At 45.8% G+C, this 20,910-nt stretch overlaps 1 protein-coding gene across 1 annotated transcript in view; it reads left to right on the top strand.

The window, feature by feature from the left end:
- ZFHX3 (zinc finger homeobox 3) overlaps positions 1-20,910 on the top strand; it is a 173,301-nt gene that overhangs the window by 109,623 nt on the left and 42,768 nt on the right. Inside the window, 1 exon segment of the mRNA XM_017850814.1 lies at positions 17,423-17,530. Coding sequence (XP_017706303.1) covers positions 17,423-17,530 — 108 coding nt within the window.

The raw sequence follows: 20,910 nt of genomic DNA, 5'->3' as shown, positions 1-20,910 counted from the left end.
AGCAGCAAAACCTGGAACGCTCGGGGGCCTGACCACTGAGTTTCTTGGAGCTCCCAGGGTACCAAGAGATGGTGGTCCTAGGATCAGGGCCAGATGCAGCCTGCAGAACTAATACTGCCTGCCTGTACCTAGCTGCATCGCTCCAGCCCCGAGACAGTGCAGGGTGGTGGCGCCAGCAGCAGAGAGGTCTGCGTGTCACTAGGGGGAGACACCTCGTAGATAGTGCTGAGTTGAGCAGACTTTCTTCCACAACAGCCAATTTGAGAAAAATAAAGCCCCCCTTCATCCTCAACACCAAATTCATCTTGTGCTAGGAAGCGCTAACTTAAAATAGCCCTGCCGAGGTCACGTAGTTTTCTATGGCTTTTAAATTTACAAAGTCCACTGAAGTACATTTATGTGCAGGGACAATGCCTTTCCATAGAAGGGACACGCAGAACAGTCAGTAACTAATTTCTGCGTTTGCACCGCAGCCATTCTGAGCCTTGAGTGCTTCACCTCAGTCTTGGTGCTGCCCCGGCCTCTTCTCAGGGAGAGGCTTCGGAGCACAGTGGTCAGATGGGTCCTTTGGTTTATGGGTGTCCAGACTGTCCAAGGGCTGCAGCACGGCCCATGGCAAAGGACAGCCTTTGGTCTCCTTTCCCTCTTTGTGTTTCTTCACCGTGAGGCCAGCTCTGTCCCCACCCCTGCCAGCCCCCAGCCCCCAGTAAACGGAAAGGTTCAAAGAGATTTTATCTGTATCTGCAGCCACATCTCTATCTGCACTTACATATTGACTATGCATGTTTAGGGAAAGACAGGAGTCTTTCTACTGGACATCCCTACCAGGACCACCGGCTAAAGCTGTGCAAGTTGCCCCCCACACAAACAGCTCTCTGCTAAGGGGGACACATAAGGACTGCAGTCCATCCCAGATGCTGCCTTACCCAGCAGAGCGAGTGGCGGGTCCCAGGACCATCTGTGCCCAGAGGAAGGGGTGCTGGAGGAGCACCTTGTTCTGACTTTCACAAAGGTACCTTTTGTGTTCACCGTGCCCGTGGCCCTGCAGTGGGTAGCAAGGCCTGCAGGATGCTGCCCAAGACCTCTCTGAGCTTATCCCCTGCCTTGTCCCTTCTCTTCCTGCTTAGTGCTCAGCGCTTCTCCAGCAGGCCAGCCCTCCTGCTGTGCCCTGGGCCTTTGCACGTACCATGCCTCTGCTGTGTGAGCCTCCTGTGGCTCCCATTCTCACTTCTTTCAGGTCTGTGTGCAAATGCCACCCTCCCTGAGATTCCCATGTTAAGGAACACCCTGGAATCCTTTTTCTACTTTATCGTTGTCCCTTAGCAGCCCCTGACTTAGAATATGCTCACTTACTGAGCTTCTTACTGTGTTTTATCCTCCCCCCTCCTTCCTGCCCCTGCCCCATGAGAGCAGGGGCTTTCCTGTTGTGTTCACAGCTGTGTCGTCGGTGCCTGGAGTAGGTGCCCCATGGATATGTGATGGGTGGGTGGGTGGATGGACAGACAGCACAAGCAGAAGTGTGTGTTCTCCTGTGAAGGCCACCATGGTGCCTCTAGAAGTAGCCATTAAACGTATGGTCCTTGGCATCAGCTGTCACCTCCTAGCTATGTGACATTCACCAGTAATTTAACCTCTCTGAGCCTCATCTGGGAAATGAGAGTCCTAATACTATCTACTTCAGTTGAGTGATGATTGTGTTGCTATTGTTAGATACTTGCTAATGACTTAAGCCAATGGAGGCTTTCTGGGCGCGTGGTATTGGTTTTCATGATCAGGCTCTTTGTGGTGAAGGGGTCTACACAGGCAGGAGAAGAGGAAAGTCATCAGCGTTTTGTACTGATTGGTTCGGTCACAAATCCTTTGCAATCAGAGCATTTGGGATTGGGTCAAAGAAGATGGCAGCTGGAGCACAGGCTCCTGGAGCAGGATGGGGGTGCCGTGACACAGTGCATAGGAGCACACGGCATGGGGGAGCGATGTGGGTTGGGGGTGAAGAGCCCACGCAGGCTTGGTTCAGGGCCGGGCGTGGCTGCAGTCCTGCCAGCCCAGCGGGCAGGTGCTGGGATGTCCCTGTGCATGTGATTACTTCATTATGGAGCCTTTCATTGACTTGGCTGCACTGTGCTGATGAACTGAGACTGGGGACAAGAGCACATAATTGAGGGAAATAAATTCGCATCACAGGCCGGGCTGCAGCCAGGAGCGTGCGTCCTCTAGGCGTGTGTGTGGCGGCAGGGGGAGGGGATTCCAGTATTTTCTCAGGTGCATCTCCCCTTCTTTCCTTCCCTTCCAGACCTTCACAAGCACTGGGCGCAGGGGGAGGAAGGAGTGTGCTGCATCTCCCCAGTCCTGCCTCTGTTTCCCCTGCTTGGAGCTGCTTTTCCAGAAGCAGGCCTCTGGTGTCCTCACCTTGCCCTCTTTTCAACCACGCGGAGGAGCAGGAACCTGCCGGGGCCTCCCTCGTTCCCCTCATGCACCTGTTCATTCTCTCATTCATTCCGTTACCCTTTGTTTGTTCACCTTCAGTTCTGTCTATGTTCTCGGCTTAGATATCTATGAAGACAGGGAAGGGGAGCAATGTTACTGCCAGTCTTAATTGAAATAGTGTTTCATTCATCTGGGAAATGAAGCAGGGGAGGGGGCGGGGCAGAGTTTTCAGGGCAGTCTACTTGCCTCTGATTGGACACAGAACCAGGCCTGAAGATACCAGTGCCACAAACGCATAGCAAGATCTTAAGAATTTAGGAACCAGAGTCATTTGCATAAAACTAAACCAAAAACCACACAACCAGCCAGCCACATGGTTTAACCACCACAAAGCCAATGTCCTGCTTCAATGCATTTTCTAAAAAGTGGGATATCAGCTGCTCGGGTCGTCAGAGCATCTGAGGTCAGTCATTATTATTAATCAGTTGTTTACCGCAAAGAGACACACCCCTCCCATCACCCCCAACCCCCAGTGTGTTTTGGGCCTTAAAAAACATTTCCTGGAATGTGAAGTCTGTGTGCTGTGTGCTGGGGGTACAGGTGATGGTTGGGCGAGGGAGGCAGGTTGCCTCAGTTACAAAGAAGCATGGGCGGTGTGAAGGCAGAGTAGAAAAGACATGGAGAGCCCTCACTTGACACCCTCTGACCTCAGCCAGTGGAGCTGAATGCTGGAGAGCCAGGACTGAAATTGCAGTCACTTTAGATTATTTGGAGCGAGGAGAGGCAGGGAAAAAAGGGTCTGTTGACTACAGGAAGCTGAATTCTTCCTCTGCTGAAAAGCTTATTAGTGGAAGGGGAAAAAGCAATTACTTGGCTTTTGCTAGTTCTCTGTGGCTGGGATTCGGGGCTGTGACAGCAACCCCGTCACCAGTGCCTTCGACCTCACCCTGATCCAGAATATCAATGATGAGCTCTGCCCCAAGCCATTTGGGAGCAAGCAGTACTTCCGGGATTCCCCCCTTTCCAGAAAAGAGCATGGAGGGGAGGAGTATGTGCATGAGTGGGTGAGTGTGTGCAGATGTAGGAGAGGGGGAGAGAGAGCTGGGTCTTGTCCTGTCTTTAAATGTGATGCTTTTATTGGGGGCTTCATGTTGCCACTCGGCAGGAAGTTAACAGGGTACCAGGTGCCTGGAAACAGGATGGCTGGTTTTGTTTTGTGTATCGTGGGGTTTGCTTTGGTTTTGGTGAGTTCATTTTTTATCCTTGCTGTGCCATTTGTCTTAAAATGTAAAGAAAAATTAGGCATTGCTTTGAACAACGATGGTACCATTATTAGAATCCACCTGCCTCAACATCACCACCTTGATTGAGGGAAGATTCCTGCAGAGCCAGCACCCAGGGAGCAGGGTGTGAGGCTGCACCACTCACACTGCCCTTGGCTTCTGTCTTGTTTGACTGTGTAAGCGTCTCCCAGAGCACTTCTTCCCTCCGCAGCTGATGGCCTTCATCTTCCTTTAGACACCCTCCTTCAGGCTTCCTCACTGTGTGGCTTTGGAGCCCTATCCTGCTCTAATCCCTGGTCTCCTAGTCTGTAAAATTAAGTTACTTGTGGTCACCTCCCCCAGATACCTCAAAACACAGGTAGCACCTTCCAGTGACCAGGCTTTTGCGAACAGCCTTCATTCCTCCTTCCCAAATCTGCTGTCCTCATGTTTATGCTCTCTTTGTTTGAACTATTCTGCCTAGTTATCCTTTTTATATTTTCTAAAACACCTAAGAAATTTCTGCTTTTGCCATCCTAATTGTATCCAGCTAAATTTTACACAGCTAGATTTTTAATCCAATGTCCCTTCTATCTTTTCTTGCTTCTGTATCTCCATTCTTGAGGTTACCGGTCTTCAAGGCTGTTTTCTGTCTTAATTTCCATTCTCCTGGAACATTTCCTTTTCTTTTTAACCTTTCATCAAAGTTCTTTAGTAGTTGAGTCAACTCATAGGCCAACTCTTCTTAACAGAGGTTGATCTTTTTTTTTTTTTTTTTTTTTTTAACCATAATATATATTTAATTTTAAGATACAGCCTTACCTGGGTTTGTTTTTTGAAAGTTTTCCTTGGTTTCCATCTAAATCACCTTCCTTCTCCTCCTCCTCCTCGTATTTGAAGATGTTGCTTGGCAAGTGAAGAATCACTTAACTTTATTCTTTCTAATCATGGGGCGGTCTTATCTTCAGTGTTGCATTGCCCTTTGGTTAGTTCACCTTCACACCTCTGGCTTGTTTTACCCTTCCTTGCTAAAATCTTGGCCTTACAAAATGAAGCAAAACCTTTCACTTGTTTCGAGTTTCCTTTCCTTATTCTCTCACTGTCCAGTTTCTATATTTCACTTGTGAAATGCTGCTGGCTGGGCATGGTGACTCACACTTCTAATCCCAACACTTTGGGAGGCTGAGATGGGAGGATTGCCTGATCCCAGGACGCTGAGGCTGCAGTGAGCTGAGATGGGGGCTACTGCACTCCAGTCTAGGCAACAGAGCAAGACCTTGTCTCAAAAAAAGAAACAACAACAACAACAACAAAAAGCCAAAAAAAAAAAAAAACAAGTTGCTCACTTAAAGTTTGGGGAAGTCTGAAGTAAGGATTTTTCTGTCAGCGGGTTTCTAGTACTTCCTCCAACTGCAGTGTGCATACGGAAGGATCTCGGCATCCCAGATTATTTCTTTAAAATGTAATTGTGTGCTACGAATTTCTGTAGATCCCTTATTTCTGTCTCAAGTACCAACTCTTTGTCACTAAACTCTACCTTCTGCCTGATCCCTGATAATTTGTCATCTCATGACAATGTTTTCTTTCTCTTTGGTTTCATGTATTGTGGTTTTCGAATATTTCCCCCACTAAACAGGATGGGGTGTGAGTCTAGAAGTTAAATTACTTTTATTCAAGTGTTTGTCTTGATGACTATCGCTGTGTGTTTTGGGGCTTTGAGAGGTATTGCTGTATGCATTTGTGGAACGGAATGTATTGCTTTTCAAGGGTTGCTAGCCTGTTCTTAGGTTTGAGAAACACCTCACGGGAGGAAAAGCTAAATAGATAAACAGCGAGTCCTAAGGCTGAATCTACAGGGCAGTTTAGTAGCTGTGGGAGATTTGAGGAGCGCTGCTGTAGCTAAAATCATTGTGAAAGGGATGTGGGGGTGGCATTTTGTTAAACCCTAGCAAAAGACCATTTCATTGTATAGGATCCAAACTTTAAAAAAATAGAGGCTTTGGATCCAACTACTGGCATTACTTTCTGAGTTTCTAAAAAGGAGGAGGAGGATCCAATATTCTTTCTCCCTTTGGACACAGAATAGCTGTACAAGGTGCCTATTAAAAATGACCACAAGTTAGCAATTCCATCTGCTTTTCCAAAAACCCCATTAATGGAGGAAAGCTCTTGAAGGCAAACCTCTGGACTTTTTCTGTGCCTCAGCTTCCTGCTTCACTTTCTTTGCAGTTTCCCAGGAAATGTCAACTGAAACATGTTGCTTCTGTTGCCTGCTTGTTTCAAACTGATGCATGCTTGGGGACTGGATGGTTTTTGGAGAGTGGCCCAGTTTTTGACTTTCTACATGTAGATGCGCCTTGAAATGTCTTGGGTCTGGCTTCTGGCAGAGTTAGGTTCTTCTCCGCTGGCACCAGGGAATTTGTGGTAGGCACCCGAAGGCTCTCCAGGATGCTTGCAGTTTGTAAGGGTCTTTCCTTGGCCACTCCCGGTGTTCGTTCACACATGTTTCTAGCATTGCATTCTTGAATGTGCAACCTGTAAATACACGGTGACCTTTGTGGATGCTTGGCGCTGGCCAAGGGAGAGCAGATTTAGCTGGTGTTTTTCTGGGGGCAACACTGCCTGAAGTTGGCCTGATTTCTGTTCCCCAGATTTGGTTTGGAAAGTGTAAGCCTTTTGTTTGTGTTTTGTTTTTATGAATCAGCTTGTTTTACCAGCTGTGCATATTAGTGGCTTATGATCATGCAAAACGAAGCTCATTGACAGTCAGTTCCTGATTCTGCTGTCCACTGGTGGGAGTAAACTCATATTTCTGCCTGAGTTCTGTGCTTCGCAAGGGTGAAGCTGTTTTCTGGATAGGTTAGAGATTCTTCAGACACTGGGCTTCAGAGTAAGGCGGCGAACAGGGAATTCAAGTCCCTCATTTGTATCCTCATGTGACTCAGACTTCTGGAGTCATGGTTTTATTTTTCTCTGTTGTGTGCCATTTGTCTCGATGGTCAGACACAAAATGTTTACCTCTTTCTTTTTCTGTTTGCTTTTTTGCTTCTCTTTGCCCCAAATATTCTGTCATTCTCATGGGTATTGTCAAACTGTGTCTCACCAGCATTGCAAATGCATGGCTGCCCCTCCATCTCCCCTTCCCTGGCTGTCGTTCTTGTATAGATTGCATCCATCACCGTTGATGTTCCCGTTACAAGAGCCATCCCACAAGGTTTCACTTATACCCATTAGGTTCTAATCACCATCATTTAGTATCACTTCTGGTACATCCTGTTCATTTCCCATACACCTTCATTTGTATATAGATCCTTAAGTACACTTACAGGCCCTCCTTGACTTTTTTTCATCTATATATTTCCAACATTTTCCAATTAAAAATAAATAAATAAGGAAACACAGATTTTTTTTTTTCTTATTAAGCATAAGATCTCTCCCTGACAAGCCAAGTCAGCTTTGATTCAGAAGGAGATACCAGTCTTCTTTAATGGAAACTGTTAAATTTTTTAAATTTACTCTCTATCACTCATGTGTGTTTATCTGTCTTGTTTTCTTCCCTCCCAGCATGGAAACCTGGCAGTGTTTATTTCCGGCAGGTTGTTATTGAAAGACAGATGCTTGTAGGGACTGCTCAGCCTCACACCTGGAATGTTAAAAACCTTTCAGGCAGATCTGCTCTGTTGAAAAATGTCGCTTCCGACAGAGGAAGGGGACAGGAGGGAACTGGTACTCCATCAGGGAAACTCCTCTTCTTCATCCCCCCCATATTGTCATGAACCCCCGATTCTGACCATAAATCTAGACACCTTAGATGATGCCTCTGAATCCACAAAATGGTTAACTGATGAGCAGATACTCCATTGAGACCTTCCTCTGTCAACTCCAGCTTTTCTTTGACCTTTATCAAATTTTCTGTCTTTAAGACATTACTATTTCCTCTCTCACATCCTCCTCTCTTTCCCAGTAGCATACTGCGTTGGAATCATTTTTCTTGACTACTTTGTTTTTAATGAGATGGGGGACACCCTTCTTGGTATCAAGGACCTTCTATTTTGCATGCCCCTTCTTTCTAGAACATTCCAGTTTGGTGTGAGGTTAAACTGTGTAAAATACTGTTTGAAAGAAAGGAGAAAAAAAGAAAGGAACTTGTCAAAATGCATTTGTTAGATCACGTTTTAAATGAAGTACAATTGAAGGTAGTTTTGTCCAAAGAAAGGAAAACCCCTGCAAATCCGCTGAGCTCCCAGAGAGCGCGCCTCCTTTGTCGTCGCCCTGACATTGAAGTGTAATTTTTCATGGTTATTTGGACTGGAAAATGGGGGAGGGAGAAGGGAGAGATGGGCCTGCGATTATTTCCCATAAATGACAACACAATCACATCACACTCTGCTACAGACATGCTCGGGGAATTTGCCTTTTTTACATTTCATGTGTGAAAGTAACAGCAACAATCATGGCTCTGTAGAAATCCGAGGGAACTAATCCCTGCTGAATTCCGTTTACTTCAGAGTGCTGGGACCTAGCTAGGTTTCTTACTTAGTGTGTATTCCGAGAGCGTTTCGGGGTTGGGTTTGTATTTTACAAACTGGAACTCACACCTTTCAGTTATTAAAAAAAAAAAAAAATTCTTCCTGTGAATAGCCACCAGGCGAGTCTGCAACATATTTCGTTCCGTTGTGCTTTGTCGCCGCACATTTACTTTTATCCTTTCTGGATTTCTGCAGGGGGCAACCCAGGTGCTTTTGCTAAGAACACAGATAAATGGAACGTGTTGCAATACTGGCTCTAGGCGTTTCCTCCCTTTTTCTCCTCTCTTGACCCCACCCACCCCGTAATTCTAGTGTGGTTTTGACAAACTGTTCAAATGGCCAAGTGGTCTTGCCTGGGAGAGGAAAAATGGCAGGACCCGTCCCTCACCACACAACGGCAGCATTTTTCACTTCATGCTCTGGCATTCTGTGCTGTTCCCACAGGAGGGACAGCTCAAAGAGGGGAAATTTTCTCCGGGAGGCCTTAATAGGCCCTGGCTGCTTTGGACTCGTAACAGGCTCTCTCCTGTCAATGCTCAAGTTGGAGGTGAAGTTAAGTAAAAAGGCAAATGGAGAGGCTCCCCCAGGCTTGCGTTCTTGTTGAGCTGGGCCACACTCTGCCCAGCAGGGGCGGAACACGCAGGCAGGCTGCAGCCTGGCCCTCCCTTCCCAGTCTGCCTCTTGCCACACAATCCCCATTTTTCTTGTTTCTGTAAACAGTGGTAAGATCTTCAAATATACAAAAGCATAAATGGTCTCTATTCTCCAATTAGTCATTTTTAATAATACCCAGAGTTGCTTTCAGAGTGTTGATTCTTACAGCCTGATGCCAAAAAACAGGGATGGTGGTTGTGGGGGACAGGAACGGGGTCAGGGTGGGGGTGGTAAGGAGGCTGAATTCCTTCAGTGTGGGGTTTTCCTGCAGGGCCTCCCTGCTGCAACCCCCTTGGAAGCTGGCAGCTCTCCACCACCTTTCAAGCTCTGTCCAGAAACTACAGGCACTGTGGCCCCAGGTGTATTTGGTAAACGAGCATCTAGTGGTAAAAAGAATTCTTGTGGTAAAATGATTATTTAAAGGATCCATGTGAAAAAGTGTGTGTAGGGCCAGGCATAGTGGATCACATCTGTAATCCCAGCACTTTGAGAGGCCAAGGCAAGAGGATCACTTGAGCCCAGGAGTTTGAGACCAGCCTGGGCAACACAGTGAGACCCCTATCTCTAGGATTTTTTTTTTTTTTTTTTAAAGCTGGGCATGGTGAAGTGCACCTATAGTTCTAGCTACTCAGGAGGTCAAAGCAGGAGGATCACTTGAGGCCAGGAGTTCAAGACCAGCCTGGGCAACATAGTGAGACCCCATCCCTACTAAAAATACAAAAAGTATCCTGGCGTGGTGGCATGTGCCTGTAGTCCAAGCTACTCAGGAGGCCGAGGCAGGAGGATCGCTTGAGCCCAGGAGTTTGAGGCTACAGTAAGTGATGATTGCACCACTGCACTCCAGCCTGGGTGACCAAGAAAGACCCCGTCTCAAAAAAAAAAGAAGAAATCATCATTGGAGCCAGGGTGTGTGTCTGATGTTTTCCGTGACCCCAGTTTCTTTGTTTATTCCATCGTCTTCACTTTTAGAGGGTTGAAATCTGTTTGTGTCATTGTCATCTTCGAGAAGGCCGTTTTGTTTAAAACAAGCTAGTGGTTTGTTAGCAGTTCGGCTGCTTATTTTTGGTAAGCCACCAGGGTGGGAAAATTACCTGTAGGAGCGTTGGGCTGACCCCTGACTGTTTAGTCCAGCAGATGGTGAAAGGTCTTTCGCATGGCAGAGAGCTTAAGTGGGTGAGAAAATGGAAAAGGATGAAGGCAATGGCGCCCTGGAGGGAGACCTGCCTCTGTTTTTCCCACACTGTGTCCCACCGACTCAGTGCACTTGGGTCCTAATGAAGAGGCAGCTTCTAGAGGCCCAGGCCCACAGGAGTGCGGCAGGCCCATTTGCTTATCATCCACACAGAGAGCAAATGGGCATGAATGTCTCGAGCTTTATTCATGCACTGGAGTTTGCCCATTGGAAAAGAAATGATATCCTGAGAAGGTGGAAAAATATTACACTTCTGTTGAGTAAATAGATGCTCCAGCTGCAGAGCCCCTGCCTGCTCTCCCCTGCCCCCACCCCCCACACACATCTGCACTCAGTCTCACCCCTTTGAGGTTTCCTGCCTGGACTACCATAGGGTTAGCTCAAGATGTCCCACTCATCAGTGTTGGTTTGGATCCCAGGCCCTTCCTCTTGTGATGTGGCATTTTCCTCAGTGAATGTATATACTCTGCTAAGAGGTGGAAGATGGAATGGGCAAAGTTGGTTGGTAGTTTTTTTTTTTTTTTTTTTTTTGATTTAGATGATTATCCACAGAGGACTTCCACGGAGATTGGTAAATTCCCTTTTCCGTGGACATCCATGAGAACATGCAGTCAGCTTTACTAAGATGCTGAGTGTAAGGTGTGTGAAGAGAACAATTTGTACTTGTAAGCAAAACCACCTTGATTTAAGGGAAAATTTCTGAGGCAGGGCATTGTCACCCAGAAAACCTAATTGCTTGGAAGTTACCTCTCAGGCATCTAGCCAGGTTGTCAGGGCTGGAAGAACACCATGGAATAAAACCATGGAGTAAATATTTGAGAAGATGTGTCAGGGATGTTGCAGAGTAGGCTACTACATTCTGGATCTGGCTGTCACGGTACGGTAGGATATAAGCTGGGGCACATGGAGAGTCACTGGCAGGACTTCTGGTCACTATTTGATGAGATTCCACTTGCCCAAAAGTCACAGAGGGAGAATGGCATAGGGAGTGGCCCACCTCTATCGGTGTAGCCACAAAGATTACCACCACTAGCCTCTTCCTTTCTAGCTTGGAGAGAGAAAATGAGAGTAGAAGTAACAAGCTGGGAGCAACACAATTGCCCGTCTATCAGCATTACAGATTGTATTCTGTTATAAGTTTCTATTGTAGCAGAATTATAACGCACTGGATTTTATTTGAAATAAGTGGTCTAGGCCTTAGTAGTCATCTTTTATATTGTGGGATTTGATTTGACCTGTATTTGCAAAATAAAGCATGCATATTCTGTAGAATATTTGCAGCCAGTAGAGGTTTCCCATTGATAACAAAATGCCAAGAGGATTGGACACGCTAGAGTGTTCTGCCCTCGTTTTCCAGTTGTGTCAGCCAAGGCTTAAAGAAAAGTGATTGGCCAGGGTATACAATGAGTCTCAGGATGCCACACCTACACAGGAGTTAGAGGAACAAGAGAGCAAGACACATCCCAGAATCCTTTCTTCCACCCACTACAGAGACACCAGCAAACGCCACTTGTAGCTGCCACCCTCCATGTCACTCGTGATGGTCAGGGTGTACCCCGCCTTTCCCGCCTGCTTCAGTGGTCATCCTTGGGTTAATTAGGTTGAAAATGGAGAAAGGAAAAGCTTTAACTCTATCTTCAAAGTAAGCAGATTGGTTATTTTGTTTTTCAAAGAAGAGGTCCTATATACAATTAAAACTTGTTTCTGGTAAACCTCATTCCAGGAAAGATGAGCTTTTAACAAAAGGCTTTTGACAGCTGCAGGCTATTTCATTTTTTTAATGCCGAATGAAAAATCAATACATTTTTCTGGGTTATACATATTCAGAACAGGCCTGATATTTCCATTATAATGGAAAGTGGGTGTCTGTGCACATCTCGCCTGTCAGAGCTGCACCGCCGCATTTTCCAAGCCACTGCTAAATATTTCAAACCTGATTTGATTGTGGTTCATGACAGCTAATGTTTCTCAGCTCTTGAGCCTGCCGACAGGCAAACGCACTTTATTTCACCCCCACCCTCAAACATCGCTCCCTCCAAAGAAAAAGGAAAGAACAATTTCATTCTTCGGGGATCACAGATTGGTGTATTATTTAAGTAACATGATCACGTGAGAGCCTCGGGTACAGATACCCTGATTCTTAGGAGAATTTCCAAGTTTCTATCACACCAAGGCACTATGGGGGCTTTGTCAGGTTTGGGGAAGGTTTGAATTAATCTGCATTATCCTGTTAAGAGTTAGGAACAGAGGGACTAGTCTTAATCATTGATTGACTCCCCTTCCTTCAAGCTTGTAAGTGATTCATAGAATACCCCCCATGGACATGTCACTCGGCCCCATTATTTGGGAAAATAGTACCTTTTTTTTTTTTTTTTTTTAAACAATTGGAACATTTTCTTGGGTGATGCGTTCAGGGAGTGTGTTCAGTGAGGTTGTGGGGTTGAATGCTGACTTTGTGGTGATGCCACCTCTATTTTTGGCTTCTGCCTGGTGCTGCTTTCACGATCCAGTTTCCAGATTGTTCATAAGATTGGTGCAAATTCCCATAGGGCTGCCAGTTGGCACGCTTGCCTCCTTTGGAAGCAGATTTCACCACCGATGGGGGAATTGTGCAGTCACCTTTACAAAGATGCTAAGTATAAGGTATATTAAGAGATCAATTTGCATTTGTGGTCAGCAAAACCACTTTGATTGAAGGGAAATTTTCTGGGACTGGGGTATCATCCCCTTGAAAACTGAAGCTATCCTAGGAAGCTTTCCCCTTTAGAAAGTATTTATCTGCTGGAATTCTTGCACTTGAGGGCGCTGCACTTAACCAGGTGGCCTGACTGATGAGCAGGATGGAATGGATTTTGCCAAGCACTAGTAAGTAACTGCTATCTGGGAGAAGCAGTTGTAAAAAGGAGGTGGTGATGGAAAGAGTTTTGTTTTGTTTTTCAGACAGGGTCTCTCACTCTGTTGCCTGTTGCCTAGGCTAGAGTACAGTGATGCAGTCATGGCTTACAGCAGCCTCAACTGCCCAGGCTCAAGTAATCCTCCCACCTCAGCTTCCTGAGTTGGCTATGACTACAAGGGTGTGCCATCACACCAGCTAAGTTTTACATTTTTTGTAGAGATGGGGGTCTCACTCTGTTGTCCAGGTTGGTCTGAAACTCCTGAGTTCAAGCAATCCGCCCACCTCGGCCTCCCAAAGTGCTGGGATTTACAGGCATGAGCCACCATGCCCAGCCAGAAAAGAGATTTTTAAAGGCCTTCAGTCACCGTTGAAGATGGAAATGAAAGTCAGAAGGGGCCCTAGGAAGACACTGCAGTTTTCCAATATTTGCTTTTATTTCCCTAACTCTTTAATATGAAAACACATACAGGAGTGGGTGCTCCAGTTTGAGGCTACTGTGGGCTTCCACAGGGGTTTTAAAGGCACCTTCTTTGGTGTCTTCTAAAACACAGAGCTGTCTGGGAGGCATTGGGCCTGCTACCTCCTGCCCAGAACCAGGGTGGGACTAGGGGAGTGGGGATGACCTCCTCTCCCAGGTCCTGGCCGTGCCCTTGGGAAAGCATACCTGGTGTGCTCTGGTTGGGATCGGAAATACCATTAAATGCTTGAAGGAGAAGATGGTTTTGATTTGTCTGTTTCAGCCTTAAAAATGGCACAGTGGCCGTTATGTGTCTTGGTCTCTTTTTCTATAGGAAAGACAGGATTTTCCAGATAAAACTGATCATCAGTCCATCAAGTCTTCACTTGTTCCCACCATCTGTCAGTAGCTGATATTACAGGGGAAAAAAATCTGCAGCCTCTGTAATAATGACCCAGCCAGTTGCCACTGACTTCGCAGAAGAGGGTGGAATGCAATCCGTGATCCGTGGGGAAAAATAGCAAGAAACAAAAAACCTCCCCTCCATTCTCCAGCATGTGTGTATCAAATCTACATTCCTAAAGAGAACAAGGGCTCCTAGATAACAGCCCTAGGAGCTTAGCATGTGGATGCAGACTTCTGTTTCAAAGTGGGATGCCATTTCGCCCCTGGTTCCCACGTGTTTCCGGGGCGGGGAGACCAAACCCTTCCCCAGGCCTGGCTCTTGGTAAGCAGCTTGCTTTATGCTTTTGGAACCGATAAAACACACCCTGCCTGCAAAGCGTCGTGGGCCTGAGCTGTCCAGAGGAATTTTCAGTTTGCATCTCTGTTTTTTAATCATTTCTCTACCTTTATTGTTATTCAGAGCTCACAGTTTTCCGGTTACTGTCAGCCTGGGCTTTCATCCATTTTAAAGAGCTATTTTTCCTCTTGCTGTTGATGATGATGGTATAAAGACAGATGGTGTAACTGCTTATGAACGTCCTATTTTATCTACAGGACCAGACAGTTCACTTGAAGACATATATTATTTCCACATGCTCAGGTTAGGCGGCCCAGACTCGTCTGCCTCCTGCAGCCAGCAGCCCTTCCGGGCCTCGCCATGCGGAGGGCGACACCTGTAGGTCACAGCTGGAACTGCAGAGATGAGCTGGCTGGGCTGAATGGGACCTGGTTTTTAGGTGGGGGTGGGGGGCTGAGGACACTGATCCCCTTGAAAGGGAGCTGGCTTATCCAGGATTTTCCTAATCATTTCTTCTTCCACCACGCATAGAGCAGTCTTTTAGTGAATGAATCACAAATGATAATATTAAACCTAGGAACTCAAGAAGAGGACTTGATTTGTAAATCTTTAAAAAAAAAGAGAGAGATAAGCAAAATAAGTTCTTGAAATAACCTCTTTCGTTGATCCTCTCATCGGAACTCAGCTGCCTTCATTTTCTGCTTGCAGTAGGGCAGGGAGGGAAGAAAGCAAAGGCCCAAGTGGGCTCACAGAATGAGAGCTCCAGGAATATTCACAAAGCAACATGCAGTTTCCATGCTTGATGCATCAATGATCTGCTTATACATTACAGTCTCTAGCTTCTCAACAGATTTGTTTGGTAAGGCTCAAAGAATTGGGGTCAGTGTCGGGTGACCGTGAGTTTTTAATGCTCTGCTGTGATAGCTGCAGGCTGTATAATGTGCTGGCTTGGAGATGGTCCCCCAGTGGGTACATCCCTTCCTATGTCTGCTGAGCAGCACCTTCAGACACTGCTCATCACCATCTCAGGGTGTTCTGTAGTTTGTACATGTCAGACTCTCCCCATCTAAGGTGGTCATATGTATGCACTAGAGATGAGAGGCCACTGAGCCATCTCTTTGCCTAATCAAATTTGGTTAACCCATTTATGCCAGAGATTGAAAAATTTTTTTGCGTGAAAAATCAGACCCTGGCGATGACCTTCAGCAGTAGGATATAAATAACTCCCACAAGCTTAGTGTTCCAATAATGGAACACTAGGCATAAATGTATCAACACTACAGATATTTTGTGTCACAGCATGTATTAGGACAAATAAGGATCCTTTAAGAGACCTAGCTCATCTGGGTAGACCTAATGTAATAATATTCATAGACCGAATGCTGGTATCACCATTCAAAGATGAATTTTATTATAGTGTTGAACAATTTTATTGAAAGCCTAAAAATGTGCTCGGAACATCCCACCTGAACATAATGAAGATAGTTCCTGTGTCATGCTGTGTAATTTGTTATTACTCTACTGACACCTATACATGTTTTCTCTGCTAAATGATGTATGGTGTCAAAATGTGGGGCTCTGTAACTGATTGACTTCAAGCTGTGGTTGCCTTATTTTTCTGTTTGAACTAAGGGTAGGGTAGGGAAACCTGATGTTGACTTTATTGTGCAGTGAGACAAAGAAGGAGACATAGAAATTATATGTGGAATATGAGTTGGAGATGAAAATAAGCAGTACCGTATTTCACCTGGGTTCCCAGTGACTGCCTCATAAGCTCCCTCTTGGTGGTAAGGAAGAAAGAACGTCTGTGACACTAGTTCAGTTTTCCAGACCTTGGACCTCTGTCGTCTCTGAGTCAAGACAATCTGATTCTAAATAGACACCATCTTCCTCAGTGTTTTAGAAACTCTTTAAGAGCAATTTACTTTGTACTCCTATTACTTTCTTCATGAGATACATTTAGAGGCTGTTTTCTAGACAGTCAGAAGGCATGATACTTTGAAAAACTGAAAAGTAGCATCGGGGTAGAGGCTGTTTTCTAGAGGGTCAGAAGGCATGATACTTTAAAATACTGAAAAGTAGAACTGGGGTTGGAGAGACCTCTGGCGGTGCTGAACAGAGGCCTGATCCAGTGTTCTTAAGCCAGACCCAGTACTTCCTTGCTGGGGTCTGGTCTACTGACAGATGTGGGCATCCTTGCCCTCATGCCTGTGCACCTGAGAAAATGTCCTCTTCATAGCCTCCTAATAATTTCATCTTTATTAAAATTATTTCACCTTGGTTTGTCCACTTTATTCATTCCCTTAGCCCAGTCTTACTGAATGCATGCTCTGGATAATGTGACTCAGAGGGCCAGGAAAGCAAGAGAGAAGTGTCTCCCCTTCTTTCCCTCAGTATCTAGAGTATCTTATTCTCTTCTTCCCCACTTGGCCGAATGACATTTCACTTCATAAGCAACCTAGCGTTGGCAGCCATCATTCTGCCTTCACTGTAGCACTGTATACTGAACTGGAGAGACATTTCCTGCATTAGTTTTAAACCCGTAGTGAGTGAAGGACGGAATTGCTTCAAAAAGAAAGTGTGTGACTCTGTTACAAATTTTTATCCTTTACTCTACAAATCTCACTTCCCACCACTGCCTCCTGGCATGCTCACGAGATGCCATTTGGTTTTTGGAACTCCTCAAACTGATGAACTCCTATCACTGATATTCTATGACTCTTCACAACCTGAATGACTTCCAACAACTCCCACACCCTCTGGCACACACATGGGCACTGTGAGCCCTGTGAGGGGTCAGTGACTGGGGGTGGTCTAGGCCAATGCCTAGACCGGCATTGGGAGGCTCTGGGAATGGAGCTAGGCATGAAGTGAACAGGTGGCCACGTTTTGCATTTTCAAGTGTAAAACACTTGCATGCAACTTCAGGGATTCAGGTGGAGCTACTGCTTCAGCCAGGATTGGTTTTTTAGTTAGAACTAGTCAAGTGAAGCATTCAGAATCTATCTGGAAATACCTAATGGCCACATGTCTGGGGCAAGTCACAGCCTCATACCAGCTGTTTACCCAGAAGGAAAGTCCCCACTGCTTACCCAGACCTTGGTATATCCTTAGCACAGTCAGCCTCTCAGGGGCCTCTGGAAAGAGAAGGGGGACGAGTCATTGGTGTCTGTTTTGTGGTTGGCAGTTCTTTGCAATAGGGGCCAAAAGTCCTTCATCTTCTTTTTATTTTTAACCCTTGACATGTTTTTCTTCTGTTTCAGAAGAAGCCATTGAAGATGTTGAAGGACCCAATGAAACAGCTGCTGATCCAGAGGAGCTTGCTAAGGAGCAAGAGGGTGGAGGCGAGAAAGACCAGGGCAAGTGGGCAGGTAGTGTGCGTGGCTGCCCTCGAACCTTCTAATCTTTCCTTCCCTGGAAGAATGGAGCTAACAAGTCAGGGAGCAGACACATCCTTAGTCTGCCCAGAAAAACTCTGTTGGCTTTGGGCATGTGGGAGGGGGATTTCATTTTGCTTTTTTGAGCACTCATCTTTATTCTCCTTTATTATACTATATATATGTTTTAATGGTTAAGCTTTTTAAGTGGCACCAAAGCCAACTTATTTATTGAGTATCCAGGTAAGTGCCAAGCTCTGTGCAAGGGCATCTCAGTTTTGGTCACCTCTCTTTGGTAGCTCTTCACCAAAATGCCCTTGATGTCATTCTTCCTCTATTGAAGGTCCAGTCGCTGGTCCCACCTGCTCTCAAGGCCAGTGGAGGGATTTGTTATGTGGAACTTGATCAGGGTCACCCCTGATTCTTAGCCTCAACATTCTCTAAGGGTCAGGCACAGGGGCTCATACCTGTAATCTCAATACTTTGGGAGGCTGAGGTGGGAGGATCACTTGCGGCCAGGAATTGGGCAACATAGCGATTCCCCCTGTCCTCTACTAAAATTAAAAAAAAAAAAAAAAAAAAAAAAAATTTGCTGGGGGTGGTGGCACATACGCTGTATTCCTCAGTTACTCCAGGGGGGCTGAGGTGGGAGACCACTTTGAACCCTCACTGGAGGTTTGAGCGCGGTGGAGCCTGATGATGCCAGCCACTGCACTCATCCTAGGTGACCAGAGTGAGACTACTATCTCGGGGTGGGGGGAGGGGGGAAGAGCGCGAGCGAGAGAGATGGCTTCATCACCTCACACCTGTAATCCCAGCCCTTTGGGAGGCTGAGGTTCGGCAGATTTGCTAAGCTCAGAAGGTCTGAGACCAGCCTGACTCAAACAAAGTGAGACCTATGTCATACAAAAAAATTAGCCAGACATTGTGTCGCATGCTTGTAGTACAGCTGCTTGGGGCCTGAGGTGGGAAGGAGGTGCTGAGCCAGGGAGGTCGAGGCTACAGAGAGCTATAGGATCATGCCATAGCACTCCAGCCTGCATGACCTAAAAAAAAAAAAAAAAATTCTAGGGAGTTAGACCTTAGATTCTGCATGACCAAAAAAAAAAAAAAAAAAATTCTAAGGGAGTTAGATCACCTTCAGCAGTGAAGGGTGATCTTTGTCCTGCATTTGGGGGCCTGGGCAGGGCCCTGCACAGGTGGTGCCTGCCCTGGATATTCTTCCTGTCCTCCCCCTCCCCCAGCGTGAGCACTCACATGCTGAAATCCACCCAAAGGGGAGACAAGCAGTGCAGCCAGGAAGGGGGACATCTTACCCAAAGCAGAAGACATTGAAGAAGCTAAGGCAGAAAGTGCTATTTCTGGAAAAACTGGTGTTGAGAGAAGGAGAACGGCCATTTCTCAAGATGATAAGATTTCTATATTGAGGGGAAAAAGAGCTGAGACTAAAAAAGCTTAGGGTTTCTAAGGAGGAGCAAAGTCACTTCAGAGAAGACTTAGGGGACAGTTAAATCTTTTAGAAAATAATAAGAGGAAATGATGTGACAGGCAACAAAAATGATTTTATTTGATCAACCTAATTCTTACTACCATGATTAATATTACAATACTTTTGTTTTTGAGAAAATATTTACTTTCTAGAGCCCATATTCATTGGGCCTTTGTTACTTTTCCAGGCATGACTGTTCTTAAATCATATTCAGTGTTGGCCTTCAGTATTTAAACAAGATACAGAATCTTGGAGAGAGGCCAGAAGAGAGCAATGAAAATGACTGAAGGGCTGAGAAATATTGCCTTTGAGAAGAGGCTGAAGAAATGGGTCATTCAGCCTAGAAAAGAGAAATTAGAGAGGTAGTACAATAGTTCCCAAATATCGGGAGGGATACGCAGGGCGGGCGATGCACTACTGTTCAGTGTTTCCTGGGAGACACAGACAGGGCCATACTGCAGCCGAATGAATGGATGGCACACCGGCTGGACTCTACTGTCCACCGTGCTTAGCGTTCCCCTTCAGACTGGCCTGTGTGGTGTCCAGAAGCCTGAACTCCAGAAAACAGTGAGGGTTATGGCCAAACACCCTAGGAGGATGTGTAAGGTAGGACCGAGAAATAGAGGATGACCATCTGTGCTCAAAGGAAGGCCCTAAATGTAGTGGGGGACGTATCCTCCTGTGGGGCTTTGCCTGGACCCTGATCCCGGTTTTGCCTCAACGTTGAATGAGAGCGAAACAAATGGCTCAGATGGCAGTTAAACAGATCACCAGGTGAGCTGGGGAAAAGGATTTCACAAACACAGTTTGAAGACTGGGTGACCTTCTGGGCCATCTGTCCTTTGTTGTCACGATTTGGGTGCTTGATTTCTAATCCTGACTCTGCCACTCATTAGCTGTGTGACCACACTCAAGGTACCTTGACCTTTCTGTGCCTCAGTTTCCTCAGATGAGATGAGGATTAAAAATGGTACCTATTTCTTTAGGATTGCTGTGAGGATTATTTGACTACGGGAAGCTCAGAACAGTGCTTGGCATGTTGTAAGCTCTATGTAAGTTGTTTGTTTGTTTAATGGTTTAGTGATATATAAGATGAGGAAAACTGGTAGCAGTTTCTCTTTGGGTCCTCTGTTGCAAGGCAGCATGTGGCTCCTGGGAATTTTGAGCTGAGGGAGGAGCAACATACAAGGATTTAGTGGGATTGTGCGAATGATGTTTGGTGCATATGTTTTCTGCATTTTGTGTGCTAAGGCACTACAGAAATAATAAACAGGAGCCACCATTTGCAAAGCCCCTACTGTATGTGCTGCCCTATGATAGTCACTCTATATGTGCTTCTCTAATCCTTCCAACCAGTTTAGGGCAGGCTTTGTTGAGAGCAGTTCAATTAAATCTTATTCAGAGTGTTTCTGATTCAGTGGGAGTGTGTCTTCACAGCACTAGTGGACATGCTAGGCAGTCAGGAGACTACTAAAAGACGTAAAACAAGCACCATAAAAAATGAATGTTCTTAATAAGGTTCCCGTTTCTCATGCATTCATTCAAGCAACAGACCTACTTAATCTTTACTTCCAAAAGAAAATGGATGAATGAGTGATTGAATGAATAACTCAGAGGAGCACCTTGCCAGCTGCACAGTAGTAAAGAGAGAAGGGAAAATTCTTTCCCTACTCCTGCAGATGATCCTCTTTTGACCCGAAGCATAATTTTGTCTATAGTATCTGAGTGTGTAATGACAGGCTTTATTAAGGTACTTGGGCCGGTTTGATCTTGGAATCGATATAGGTGCCAGCAACCTCTTCTGAGCTTTCTTCTGGATTCTTAGTATTTTATATATTTTTTAAAAATCTACATTTGTTCTGTTCTCTCCCTAAATTGAGCTGTT

This window comes from Rhinopithecus bieti, unplaced genomic scaffold (genome assembly GCF_001698545.2).
Source record: "Rhinopithecus bieti isolate Rb0 unplaced genomic scaffold, ASM169854v2 scaffold_32081, whole genome shotgun sequence".
Classification (NCBI taxonomy): Eukaryota; Metazoa; Chordata; class Mammalia; order Primates; family Cercopithecidae; genus Rhinopithecus; species Rhinopithecus bieti.
The sequence above is the reverse complement of the archived record's forward strand: the minus strand, read 5'-3'. Positions and strand labels throughout refer to the sequence as shown.